Raw genomic sequence first — 15012 nt, 5'->3', positions numbered from 1 at the left:
AACCAAATATTTTAGTATTAGTGAGCAGCTACTTATAAAATCATTATTTGATAAAGAAGTCCAAAGTTCTCCATTTTCCTCCTTGTCGCTTTTTTTTTTTCTGGGATACAACTAGTAGAAATGCCTTTTTTTTTGGGGGGGGGTGAGGCAATTGGGATTAAGTGACTTGCCCAGGGTCACACAGCTAGTAAGTGTCAAGGGTCTGAGGCCGGATTTGAACTCAGGTCCTCCTGAATCCAGGGCCGGTGCTCTATCCACTGCATCACCCAGCTGCCCCAGAAATGTCTTTCTTAAGGAACATTTATAGGAACATTTCTTATTCCCATTTTACTTTCATTCTTTTCCTACAATATTCCCTGTCTTTTTCGTATTCACATGAAAGCACTCAGGCCCTTCATTCACAAAGCAGTGTTTATATTAGGTGGTTCTGTATGTCTGGGATCGTGGTGAGATATGCATGGTCCAGCTATTCCTAGGAAGAGCTAATAGGTAAAACACTTTTGCAGGTATTCTCTACCTATCATAGCACCATAGTACCAATTAAGAAAGTGATTTAAGTAATTTACTGAAAAATATCTTTGCACCTTGAAAGGGTGTAACTCCAGTATTCCCACCTTTCCCCTAAGGCATATGGCATTTATTGGGCATAATAAGGACTGTGGTAGGAGGAAGGAGATTGTGATTTTGAGTATTAGAAATTTCAAGTCCTATTTTCTTTTCCATATGGTAAAATACTTTGATGGATCTATGATCTCATAAACGTGAGCACTACACCTCCAGGAGTACAGATGGCAACCCATCCATGCCCTCTCTTCCTGTGAGACTTTTTGTCTAGATCCATATGTAAATCTTCCATGGTATTCCACACAACCTATCTGATCTCTTAGTATTGTGCTCATATATCTGCAGAGCACACTGGCTAAACATCAAACTATCTCTTGTTCTTGCTACATGACTGCTTCACTTCTTTTTTTATTCATACACACTTCTCATAGTTTAATTACACCCTTCTGCACAATCCTTTATCGGTACCATGTCATTGCCTCTTCACACCCACCGTGAACCTCTCTCTGGCTTGTGGGGTTGTCCATAACTTCAAATATTTGGAGACCATACTATTTTATGACTAATAGCAATAGAGCATTACCAAAAGGATATTGGTACTAAAAAGGAGGGCCTTTATTATAAGCAGAAACTGGAGGTGAGAGTCACTAAAAGCACTGTGCAGCTTTCCAAAGGCATTCCAGCCTGGTTTCCCCTTTTTCAATTCTGAGACCAAGTTATTGTCCATTGCTATATTACCCTTATACTGATGGAACAAAACTTAGGCTTTCTGTCTTTACATTTATGGACTACAAATGAATTATGTGGTGAGAGATCACCTACCAGACAAGGCATGCAGCCATTTTTTTTATGATACTTCTTGGGCCACAGAGTCAGAAATGAGCTGTGGTCTAGACTGTACTTTAGGCATTGCTGAAAAGTGTTGGTTCTAAGTGTAGTAGTAGTTCACACTCAAGTCTTGTGTGTTTAACCCCTTAAAGGAGGAAAAAGCATTTTCCTCTATTGAACTGTATGCTTCGAGACTAAGGTACCAGACACGTGGTCTGCAGACCACAACATTCTCATAACATTCTCATAACATTCACTAATGCAGCCTGAATTAGATTAAAATGTGACTGGAAAATATTTAACAAAATAAATAAAAATAAAATAAAAGATACACATTACATTTTAATACTAGGTCAATATGCAGTCCACAGGCATTCTTATGTACAGAGTAGTAAGGACTACTGTTCCCATTTCTCTTTGAATTTGACATCACTGCCCAAAGATTCAATAGTCTCCTTTCCAAACAGACAGAAAATTAACCAAAGAGGAGAATGCTGGGGGAAGCAGTATTACTCTTTCCTTGCCAGAGTACAGGTAATGCTTATTAATATGGATGTTTGAGAAATTAGTTCATTATCGCTTTCTCTTCTGCTGCCTTAAGAACCCAGTCATACATACCTACTGTGTCAAATGTTTTATAGTCATTTTTTTCTAGCAGTTCAATATTTTCACTTCTAACCTTAAAAGAATCATATTTTCATCTCTGATATTTAAGAAGCATTATAGAAAGTTTTTGCATTATCAGAATAAATTATCTTTTTCTGTTATTGCAATTTTTTCAGACAGCCCTAATTAATGGACTGGCGAAAAACCAAATACCACCCCCCCAAAAAAAAACCCAAAACAAAACATCAAAGTCCAAGTTAGATTTTTTTCAGATTTTCTTCCAAGCCCAGGTCTGAAGAATTGCATATGTTTAATTTTTGCAAAACATTTTCTACATTCCGGCCAGTATGTGTGTGTGTATAAATAAGCATAAACACATTTACATATCGCTATCTATGTATAAATACATACAAACACATTTTATTCATAAGCATACTTTTTCTGAGCTGTTTGGGGACATTAGAAAAACATCATTTGCAATGCTGCTGCTATTTTTAAGGCCACCATCACCTCTGTGATTTGCCTGACACTAGAAACCTTAGGAACAAGCCCATTTACATTTGCATCTCACAAAATGTATTTTGGTAGATCTTCCTTTTTTGATTGGGAAGCATTAAAAATAGCTTCTCTGAATGCGTGTAGAGAACTCAATATGTTCCCTAGGAAGGAGTTACTCTTATAGGTATGTTTATACCTATAGTGACAAAGACAATGGTGAGCATTTATACACATAGGGATATTTTGTTTTCCTTTAACTGATAATTTGCTATCAGTTTGATTTGATAAAGGAAAACTTATGTAAAGAAAAGATCCATTTGAATGGGTGAAAAATTCTAAAGACCTCCTTGGTATCATTTTGTATTAGGAGGGTCAGCAAATGGATAAGTTTCTTGAGGACCAGACTGAATAATTCTGGATATTTACTTAATAGAGTGATCAGCCTCACCTAGGGGCACTCCATTAAGTATTAAATAAGGATGCTGGGGGCGGCTAGGTGGTACAGTGGATAAAGCACTGGCCCTGGATTCAGGAGGACCTGTGTTCAAATCCGGCCTCAGACACTTGACACTTACTAGCTGTGTGACCCTGGGCAAGTCACTTAACCCCCATTGCCCCGCAAAAAAAAAAAAAAAAAAAGAAGGATGCTATTATTATCCTAGGACTACATACCAAGTTTTATTTATATAGGGTGGGCCAAAAGTTATGAAAGTGTCTGATGTTTTAATAACTTTTAGAAAATTATTTATGTACATTTATTTCCTTTATATACTGCATATGATGGAATGGTACTGTCAATTAAAAACAAAAAATAAAGGAATTTTTAAAATATTTGTGGCTTTTGGCACACCCTGTATATGAAAGGTCAGGCAACATGAAGACTAGGGAGATGATCTTGGGAGACTGGAAGACTGAGATTCTAATCCAACCTCTAGCTCTACCAAAATTCTGGCTGTAATATGCTGGGCAGGTCACTTATCCTTGAAGTACTCTAGGCAACTCTCTGAGATTATTACTTGTCCATAAGGTACTAATCTTCATTGATCATATCATTGAAATGACAGATCCATTTTCTATTCATCTTTGTAAATATATATTAGTATTACACAAGGAAGAATGCTAAAGATCATACAAATAAATAAGACTTTGGAAGCAACCTTATAAATATGGATCTACTTTGAGATTGACTTTAAAGTTGTTCTAAACAGTGAGTACTCCTTGTAGAAGTAAAATTTGATTTTATTTGTAAAAATTCAAATTATCTACCATTTTGGCTGCATTTCTATTGCAGAGAGCAACATATACCTGGATGTTTAATAGATTTTAAGAGGTACTCAGTGCTTTTCTAAGAATGGGGTATGGTAGTAAGTAAGTCACTGATATTCATAAATAATATCTTCAGAAATCACATCATTTCATCATCATAACTCAGATATGAAAATTATTATGGAATAATAGCACTTTAGCCCTAGAAAGAACCTTTGAAATCATCTGGCTCATTCCTCTCATTTTACAGATGAGAGAAGTGGCTTATATAAGGCCTCTCTATACCCCTAGTCCCCTTAGGAGTAGTGTGCCTGAGGTTTTAGGCTTTGAATTCTTTTTTTCCCTCCAAGGAAGGGGACTTCCAGACTTTTGATATGTAACTTCTTATATTCCATCTATGTTGCCAAATTTCTTTGACTCATGTTCTTAGACTTTCACCATGCCTTCCTTGATATCTCTCTCAGAAATAAGATAACCGTTGGGGGTTTTAATGTTAGTGGAAGGTTAGTTTATATTCTATTCATTCCTCATTCCAGAAAGCTGCAGAGTCTTCTGAGGGAAACAATTTACTCTCATTCAACAGAAAAAAAGGATGTTCCTATAATACCAAATGTGAAAAAAAGGACAAGCCAGGATATTTTACACTAGAAGTTGCTGATGCCCTCTAGTATTGTAGCCAAGCAGTGCACCTTAGGTTCTGAGTTAGCTAATTTGGCTCCAGTGATGCTAGTAACCATATAATTAATTGCCAGAATATTTCCTTCCTTTGTTCTGTCAGATTTAGCCCTTGTGCCTTTTATACTTCTGTTCTTCAGATAGCTTTCTTTCTAAACTGACATCTTCTCTTGTCTTGGCATCACATTTCTGTTTATGTTATTCAGGGGAAAGTGTTCATCATCTGGCATGAATGAACTTTTCAATTTTACCTTATAATACAGCTCTTTCTTCAAAGTCAAACACAAAAATCAGGTGTTACATCACAAGCTGCTCTGCTTTTGCCTTCTGAATCCAAACCAAGTTTAATCTTTCCCACTCTTTCAGTTTGAGTTGTTGAAGGCCACATTCCCCTACCCCAATAATAATCCCATTAACAAGCACAATATAGCTGCTAGCTATAGGGAGTTCTAGTATGGAAAACTGAAGATTTCTTTTTTTCCCCCAAGATACAGGACTGTTGTTAGCTATGAAATATAAGGAATTTGGCAGGTGTTTTTATTAGTAATGTGATAAACAATGAATGACAGTTTTCCCTAGTCTTATCTTACCCCCATGTGAGAAGCTTCCAAAAATCTGCTGTACCTTTTAGTCCTTAAATTCTTTTAGCTAAAAGAATGGAATAGAGTCAGGTCCCAATTAGTGTGAACAATAATCTTATGAAGTGGCTGCATTATTTGAATTTGCCCTGTATATTTCTATTGGACTGGAACCAATTACCGTATTTCACATAAAGTTATAATAGCGTGAATTTAAAATACATGCAACACTTGATGGGAATTCATTATTCACACTAATCAAGATAGAGCTATGCTGACTGACTGCCTAGCACTAAAATGATGGAATACTCTTCATGAAGTCAAAAATTTAGTTTTGTTCTTCTTTCTGGGGCCTGTTGTCCTTGAACATCTCTAACACCAAATGTGTCTAGCCTCTACTGCTCAGTCCAACATCTTACAACTGATATTTTTGCTTGAGAATACTTAACCCTAGAGTAATAAAATCAAACAATGGCTTCATAGCTTAAATCCATTGGAAACCAATGTAGTTTTCAAAAGATTATAAACATATTAGGGAAGTTTCCTTTCAAATACGTTTCTCTGAGATTCAAGTCACAGAACAATTTTTATCACACAATCTTCCTCTGATACTTCCTTTGGGTCACTTTGATTTGTCATGGGATCAAACTGTCATTACAAAAAAACTTAGTCCTTAACTTTGGATATCCTAAGTTTATTTAGGAGAGTATCAGATCAATTAATCTGTAAATTTCAGATGAACTAATACGTTGTCTTGAGAAACTGATATATAGAATGTCATCCTTCATATAAAACATCTTTTCTATACATATTGAAAGAAAGCCATTTGCTTGAAGTTGTTGGGGTTTTTTTAAATTTTGTTTTGTTTTTCAATGGTAACACACAAGTTCAATAGAATCATTCATATGTTCTTGCTTAGATTTTTGTCCTTGAAACCAACAGTACACATTTGTATCATGGCTAGTTGTTTGAATTCTATGATCATGGAAGAAAATACTGATTGTTATCCCACACACCAATAAGGAGGAAAAAACAACAACCTGACTTTGGCTTTATATTAATGCCATCCCATAATTAAATTACCTAACACATGGAATCATTCTACCTTCTGTAGAGTACAAAACTGGTGGTCCTTACATTTCAGGAGCTAGTCTCTAGATTCCTTTTTTTGGCCTCTGACTACCCTAGATAGCTGAGTTTAATCTACAAATATAATAAAAATAGCTAGCCTAAATGGTTAATTCATTAACACATTTTTATGGACACATTTTGTCCAATATACAGCATTAGTAATGAGAGTACCATTAAACTCTGCCATAATTAGCCCCAGTTTACCAAGTGAAAGTTGGGGCAGGGGGAAGAGAACAAAGTTTAAACTGAAGTTGTTTCAAAGGGTTGGAGTAGGTTTCTGAACATACATGAAGATTTTTTTTTTAGGGTTTCAAAAATAATATCCTATGGGGGAGGGCTTTTATTAGGTAGTGTTAGGGAAGAAATGCATGTATTTTAACAATTTAAAGTTTATTGTTAATTAGTGAAGCTGTAATATTAAGATAAAAATATGCCAGTAATGTACTTTTAAAAAAATCAATTATTAACAACTGGGGAGGTGTTTAAAACATTATAAATAATGTATTCTAGATAAATGTACTTGTATTTTTTTGAAGAATTCATTTATGTAATAACAATGTTTCAAAACTACTTAGCAAGTACAAGCATTTCTCTTCTGCTAATGAGGTAGTAAGGATAGTAGGCAACTGAACTTGCATGCACATGACCTAAAAAAGGTGTTGATGTAAAGTGCTTAAATCATTCCTTGAACTATTTGCATTCTTAGTTGAAATTTATATTTACATCAAGTAATTTTTGTTTATTAAATTAAAACGTTTAAGCTTTATTATGAAAGATCTTTCATTTGTGAGGGTTTTAATTTATTTTTAATAAGTAAAGGCTGTAGCATTTGACAAAAAAGTATTAAATAACCCTAGTGTTGCATGAAGAAGAAAACGTTCTTACAACCACACAGCATGACTCTGTAGGCAATGTTTTAGAGTATACTGGCATTCAGTGTTGAATTTTGTGCACAATTTAATTTATTTTGTTTTTTTTAAGATCTGCATGTCAAAAAGTGGTTCCCTTTATCTTCTCATTATTTCAGTTTATTCTCTGTGAAGACACTGTAAATTTATTTTGATCTCATTTTCTTTCTGTTAGATTTATTTTCCTCTGTAGTGACATTTAGAAAGGTATTTTTTGGTATTCTTTGAATTCTTTAGGGGGTATATCTAACTGGTGAAAGAGAAGAAACTTGTTCACATTTATCTCTTACTTATCGCACATCGTAGTACTCTTATAATTTCTCTAATTTGCATGTTACAGAAATGAAGCAAGGACAAGAGATAGAAATTAAATGGAGAGAACATTTAAAAAGTGATCATTGATTGAAATAATAATGTGCATGTTGTTTTCCCCCCTTCTCCCTCCTGCATGCAGGGATTTGGTTTCGTAACTTTCGAAAATAGTGCCGATGCGGACAGGGCGAGGGAGAAATTACACGGCACCGTGGTAGAGGGCCGTAAAATCGAGGTGCATGTTCAAAATATTTTCCTTTTCATCTTTTTGATAAATGTCTGCTTCACTCTCATACGTTGTTTCAGATGCATCATTGGTGTCCTGTGTGTGCGCCCCTCCTCCCCTTCCCATTGTTTATATATATATTTATATATAAAAAAAGGAAATCTGGCCTTACTTGTTTTGTTTTGTTTATTTTATTATTCTCATTCTTATTGCTGAAAGGTGGATGACAGAAATGAGACAAATGAAAGCTTAATCTTTTGAACTTATTATTTTCAATGTTTTGTAAATCAATGGGTGCAGTAGATTCCAAACAACAGAAAAAGCATGACAGAGCAAACCAAAAACAAAGCAGCTTTTTTTTTTCTGCTGCAGGGTTGACGTGGGATCCGCAGTGGCTTTTTTTTTTTTTTAAGCGAATTGGGAAACCCAAAGCATTACTAAAAAAAATAGAATAAAAAAAAATTTTGTACGTTCTGCTTAAAGAAAAATCAGAGTAATCAACAGGCATGTTTTTAGGGTTAGTAGCCTGTGCCCTCTCTAGAAGGAAAAAAGTGGGGGAGCAATAAAATGTTTACATAAAGAGCCTGCTTTTTCTACCACCGGATCCCCCTCAACACTGCCATAGGATTATAATTGTTAGAATTTTAAAAAGAAAAAAAAATACCAATTGAAAATGCTGTAGTCTTGGAGTAAGATGTTGCATATTTTGCCTTTCATTTTCCCCCTCGACGGTAGCGCTTAGGCCCCTCACCAAACTCTCAGTAACCATGGTAACTGTATACATACCCATGCTGGCGATGGTGCTGAATGGTAAGTGGAGAAGTCCATCTGCCGTTTCACGTATTTAGCGCTGATATCTATATCTATATCTATATCTATATACCACGTGAATTTTTTTGACTTGTTGTATTAAGTTTTCTTGATGCTCTATTTTTTTCGATATTGGTACGCCTGTAATTGAGTGTACGTTTTAAGCAAGCCTGGGAGGCACTGACTGGACTGAGGATATGACTTGGTGCACATCTTACTCAGATTGTTAACTCCATATTGTGTTAAATAATGCACCCTCTTTTTATCCTTTTGTTAGCTGTGATTTTTAAAGCTTGAATGATTTTGTTAATTCTTGCAATGAAAAAGGCTCTTGTTTCCAGTGTTGAATGCTAGATGTTGCTTTTCCAATGGTACTTATCTTCTAAAGGGTTATGTTGCACACTGCTAAAATTTGTTTGTCCCTTTTTTTGACATTTTCTGTTTCCTTGTACCTTGTCTCTTCCCCTTCTACTTCACTGCATGTTCCTTCATATGAGAGATTTTTTTTCTGTTTTTAAATATTTATTGTTTCAGTGTTATCATGGAGTACACGCATGCTTTTTAATCTTCAATTATGCAGTACCTTTTAATTTGCTTTTAATGTCTCTTTATTAAACTTTTAAATGATATGATGTTGCTTTATTGAAATGATTTGTAAGTTTAAATGGTTATGAAATAAATGTAGTTATAAATAGTATGATTTTGTTATGCACCTACTGCCTTTTATAAATTAAATTGCATTTTATATGAATACTAGTAGCCATAATGCATGCAATTAATAGAATTATAACCTTGCTCAGCAAAATGTACTAATTTGATTTTCTATGTACTTAGGTAAATAATGCTACAGCACGTGTAATGACAAATAAAAAGACAGTCAACCCTTATACAAATGGTAAGTACAGTTACACCTTTCATGGGAAGTAGTTGTGTTCTTCCTTCAAATTAAAAACAGAAGTAACTAGGAAAACTCCTTAGGCTGGGCATGTCTTTCTCATCACTGGAACTAATTTTATTTTACAAATTTGGTACAGTGTTTATCTTCTGAACAAATTACAGGGTTTACAGAGAAACCACCCAATTGGTGGTCAAGTTAAGCTTATTTTCTTTCAGCCTCTCTAGGGTGGTTCCATTTGATGCTAACTCTCATTGTCCTTGTTAGAAATAAATAGAGTTGTGGAAGGAAAATTCCTAATTCCCCACCCCCCTTTTAGTTTCTTCCTTTCATATTGACTATGTCAAGAAATTAATACATGGTCTCATTTGATTGGTATTATGCACTAGATCCCTAGCAATTTTTAATTGGGTAGACTCACAATGGGCATAGCCTTGCTAAATTAAGTGAAAAGAGTAGACCATGCAAGCAAGTGCCACTCTGGGTTCTTTCACCGTTCTTATAACAGGAAGAGAGGAGGAAAAAGAAGTGAGATGTGAAGCTCATCCCTTTATATTAGTCCCCTTCCACATTATTGTTTTAGACCTCCTCTCTTTGTCACGAGGTAGTTGTACAGACAAGTGTTATGATGTCTTGAAGAATAAGGTCATCTATTTAGATGTTATCATTGTTGAAGTTGTTTTGTTTTGTTTTTTAAATAAAAATTCAACCACAGGGCAGTACATAGCATGTCAGTTGGTCTTCATTACACAACGACAACCTCCAACTTTCTTTTCTTAATTTAGCCTATTTGCAGTTTTCTTTTATATTCTGAATGACTAGATGGCAGGTTACTTTTTCTACTGTTCCTCTCTTTGCCCCAACTTCCTTTTGATGACCTGGGCTATTGAAGGGAAATTTCAATATTAGGAGGCAGTCCAGATCTGAAGTGAATCAGCTTTTTTTTTTTTTTTTAGTGAGGCAGTTGGGGTTAAGTGACTTGCCCAGGGTCACACAGCTAGTAAGTGTCAAGTGTTTAAGGTTGGATTTGAAGTCAGGTCCTCCTGAATCCAGGGCTGATGCTTTATCCACTGGGCCACCTAGCTGCCCCCAAGAGGTTTATTTCTAAGGACAAGTGATAAATGTTGTCCATTCACGTTCATACCTTTTTACTTTTCTCAGCTATCTGGCCACCAGAGGATCACTTATTAATAGCAATAATCTTCCTATTGGAAGACCCTTTATAGCAATTAACTCCTCAGTCTTGAAAGATGAAGGGTATAAGGATATTGATTAGATGTGTGATATCGTTGATGTAGAAATCTCTCCACTCAAGGAAACGCTCTCTACCAATGTAGGTCAGCACCTCCTGTGTAATCTGTAGTTTTTGTTTTATAGAACTCTGAGAAGTTGAGACTTACCCAATGGCACAGCAAGCATTTGTTAGATAAGGTACTTGACCTCAGGTATTTCTAACTCAAAGGTCAGCTTTATCCTCTAAGCCACTTTGCTTCAAGAGCATTATGTAATTAAAATTTTTGAAATTATAAAGGGTATGGGAAAGGATGAGCATAAATGTGCTCTCGAGAGACAGGACACCCCTGGAAAATTGAAGGGGGTAGTTTTGAGGCAAATAATGGGAAATATATGAAAAAATGTTTTGACTTGAAATTGTATAAATGAGAAAACTCTAGAAACTGATATTTTCTTATTTCTACTGATATAGAAGCCAAAATTGAGGTTTTTGTACATGTTAGGGATTAGCAGTAGGATTGCAAGATGGTTTTTCCCCTCGGTCAGTGGTGATTATTTGCCTTTGTAAGTTGCTAGCCCTTCATTTACTTCTTAGCCTGGAGAGAGTAATAGGAGGAATGGGAGCTAAATCTTGGCTAACCTAAATTTTGGACTCATATAACTGAGCATCTCCAGGATATAATAAATATGTTTTCTTGGTTAAAGATTCTGATTTTTTGTTTACCTGCATGGTTTTTAACGTTCAGTTTTTTCCAATTTTTCTGCTTTGTTCATTTTTCCCTTTCCCTCTTAATCATATCCTAATATAGTTAAAAACCAAGCTTAGAGAGCTTGCTATCCAGCTGTCCCTTGAACATTTAGAAGTACCATGCACATTTTAGCCTAAGTTCATCTCCTGTGACAGTATTGGAATTGAATATAAAACATTTGCCAGTGCATCATATAGGATATCTCTGTTCCAGAAACTTGAAAGGACATATAAATTGATTGATTTTACCCAAATATAGATCTGCCTTTTCAGAAGCACTTTTAGAGGTGTTTAAATTTGAGCATTTGGGGCCATTCTTTGGAAACTGTATGCAAAGAGGAAAGTGGGATTTTTTTTTTAAAGTGCTGTGGACATGGCAGCTAGGTGGCACTGGCTCTGGAGTCAGGAGGACCTGAGTTCAAATCTAGCCTCAGACACTTAACACTTACTAGCTGTGTGATCCTAGGCAAGTCACTTAACCCAAATTGCCTCACAAAAAAAAAAGTGCTGTGGACACACAAGCTCTTGTCTGTTGATTGGCACACCAGTAACCTTCCCATGTCTCAGAAACAGAGACTTAGACCACAATGGCTTAAGTCTCTGCTCTGTTGCTATAGCATGCCCGGGGCCCTGGGAGGTTGAGAGTTGCAGGCTTTTGTCAGCTGTTTTTCGTTGATTGTAAGCTTCATTGTTTGGTTTAATGTCCTTGATAAAAATCTCTAAATTTGGAAGGCCTGGGGAAATACACAAACAGGCTGAGAAATTAAAAACGGGACTGATCTCTGGGATCGCCTTGTCCATCTTCCAGACAGTGCAAGATCTTTGTCTTTAGCAAGGCTGTCCCAAGGGCCTCTTCTAGGTTTGTGAGATAGTTATGTGGCACACACACGTACACACACACGTGTGTGTGTGTGTGTATACATACACACATACATATGTGTATATGTATATTTGTATGACATTTCCATAACATTTCCATATGTGTATATCTCTTCAGAGACATTTTCAGGACCAAACTGTTGTTTCTCCTTTAAAGATTCTTTCAGTCTTTTTCCCCCTTCTTGCTATCCATCATAGCTGGCTGACCCATCCCCCTTCACTAATTGTCTAGCATAGAACAGGACAGTTATTGAATGGAAGAGATAAAAGAAAATGAGGATGATGTGGGCCTTCCAAAAATAACTATTGGATTGGATAGTTCCTGAGCCAAGTCCCTCTTAACAGGGGACAGTTTTTTCTAATGAGAACAGCATATTCCATATACTTAGTCTGTAGAGCAAAAAATACTTTTTTATTTTCCCATGTATGTTTGAGCTTTTAAAGTTAAAAATGTATTATAGGAGTGCACACACTCTGGGCAAAGGGAACAATGAGAGGGAGAACATTGACACTAAGAAAGATGTGCCCACTAAGACGTGAACAATAACACCTACTGGGGAGATTTTCTTGCTCCTCCTCCTGCACCAGGATTTCCTGGCAGCTCTTAGCTCAGGAGAAGTCAGTTCTCATCACACTTGATTAACCCTCGCAGTTACCGGCTAGCACAGACCTCCCTGACAAGACAGAGTAAAGTTTAATTGCTGTTATTTTCATGATGAATGAAGCCTTCTGCATGCTGGCTTCAAAAAAGTTAAACACTCCAGCACTGAGAAAAGAGAACAGGAAGAAAATGAGGGATGGGGGGAGGGGGCAGTAATTCAGCTCTGGGCATCAATTGGGATCTCTGAAGACTTTTTTTTTTCCTTAGATAAAATGAGAAGCTGTTAATATAACTTACGATCTTAGAGAGCTCCATCAGCCAGAGCTGGCAGGTCCAAAATTCATTCAAATTGTTCATCATCTAGTATACTATGATCAATGGACTCTGAATAATTGGTATCCATTGCAGTACCTTTAGTGGAACTTTTTCATTTAGGGGCATGGTCTAATAGTGTCCTGGGAAAAACCATATGAAAACAAATTTTATAAATTTGCGAGGGTAAATCCAGACCTTCCTACTTGTCTAGACCTAGGCAAATCTAGCCAGAATTAATGACACCTGTAACCCAAACCAATCATACAGATATGCCCCAAGAATTTTCCCATAAGAAGTCATTGTAAAAGTGGCGATTGTTTTGCTTTAGTGAAAGAAAGACAGTTTAGGCTAAAATTCATATTTTCATGGTAGCTATTTCACATTTTTTTTCATTAATTGAAATCTTGAGTTTGGGGAACTACATGCTGTTTTCTATCCCAAACATCTAGTCAAGTGTCTTTCCTTGAATGGAACAATTTTATTTGTTACAAAGGAATTCTTCTTTTTATTGAATCCAAATCTGCCGGCCCACAATTTTCTGAGTTAAGGGAAAATAAGCATAAAGAAGAACCCCGTCAGTCCCCCTACCTTACTTTCATTAAGTAGATTTGATTTCTGAGCCTTGCGCACACGTTGAAATTTCACAGGACCATAGGATTTTAGAGTTGGAAAGATCTCACAGGTTCTCATTGAGCCCTCAGACTTTCAGATAAAACTTGCTTGCTCTGCTATTCTCAGAGCCTCAGTGTCCTCCTGTCTTTAAATAGGGATGATGATTCTCTAAAATAAATGGGACTTCTTTGTAATCTTGTACCTGTACTACTACTTTGTACTGAGACCTCAGTTTCTTCATCTGAAAATAAAGGCGTTAGATTAGCTCAGAATATATGATCCTATGACTCTTATCATTCCAAATATGGGGTTCTTTTGACACCCCAGGTACTCTTTCTTAGGAATAATTTTGATTACTTTTTGAGGGCTTAGATTTGAAGGTATTAATATGTCAGTCACCTTAATAATAACAACCATATTTTATAGGTTCTTTACAAAGGGATTCTTTACAAATATCTAATTTTATCTTCACAATAACCCTGGGAGGTAGGTCCTTTGATTATTCTCATTTTACAAATGAGGAAACTGAGGTATTATTTAGGGGTTAAGCAACTAGACCAGGGTCACACATCTAGTGGATGCCTGAGGTAGAATTTGAACTCAGGATTTTCCTACATGGCAAAATAAATGTTTAAAGCATTGATTTTGAAAATTGACAAAGATTTTATTTTTCATGCCGCCATGAATTCTGTAATACACACAATTTCATTTTTGTGTATTTTCCTTAGTGATGCAGATTTGAACAGCTCTCTGATTTATCGGGCACTCTCAGTGGTTGTAACCAAAAACAAAAACAAAATTGATCACCTCGTGGTCAGCCTTCTGTTTATGAGCATCTCTCACAAATTAGCTAGGCACTTTGTTTGAGGATGGACTGTCAGTCCATCATCAGGCCTATACTTAAAGCCTTTCCATTGTAGTAAATGACCTGTCAGAACTTGTGCATTCCTGCCATTACATTTGAATCCAGGCAGACTCACCCACTCGCTATGTTGGGCAGTGTTATTTTAGAGTATATTTAACACTGGTTTGAAATTCGAAAGACAGGTAAATCAGCAAAATCCTAATTATAAAAAATTATCAGAAGAAGTCTGAAATATATTTTATGTAGATGGAGATAAAAAATCGAAGGAATCATGACTTTAAGTCTATTCTTTAAAAAAATTTAGGCTAGGATTCATATTAAAATAAAATTACTTTTTTTTGCAGAAAGGCTGGAATACGGTTCAGTGAGTGAAAGGCATATTTGGGATAGAAAACCACATGTGACCTCAAGATTTCAATAAATCAAAAAAAATCTGAATATCAAATATCAGTACTCCTTTAA

At 35.9% G+C, this 15012-nt stretch overlaps 1 protein-coding gene across 31 annotated transcripts in view; it reads left to right on the top strand.

Moving 5' to 3' along the window:
• The window catches only part of RBFOX1 (RNA binding fox-1 homolog 1), a 2803489-nt gene that overhangs the window by 2679102 nt on the left and 109375 nt on the right, over window positions 1-15012 (top strand). For 28 of the 31 annotated variants that reach the window (XM_043976845.1, XM_043976850.1, XM_043976841.1 and 25 more), the window contains 2 exons: window positions 7509-7601; window positions 9237-9297. In XM_043976845.1, coding sequence (XP_043832780.1) covers window positions 7509-7601; window positions 9237-9297 — 154 coding nt within the window. The remainder of the gene's footprint in view (window positions 1-7508; window positions 7602-9236; window positions 9298-15012) is intronic. The other 3 variants (XM_043976864.1, XM_043976849.1, XM_043976840.1) reach the window with 1 other exon arrangement.

This window comes from Dromiciops gliroides, chromosome 1 (genome assembly GCF_019393635.1).
Source record: "Dromiciops gliroides isolate mDroGli1 chromosome 1, mDroGli1.pri, whole genome shotgun sequence".
NCBI classification, from domain to species: Eukaryota; Metazoa; Chordata; class Mammalia; order Microbiotheria; family Microbiotheriidae; genus Dromiciops; species Dromiciops gliroides.
Note: the sequence above shows the minus strand (reverse complement) of the source record. Positions and strands in the feature narration are given on the sequence as shown.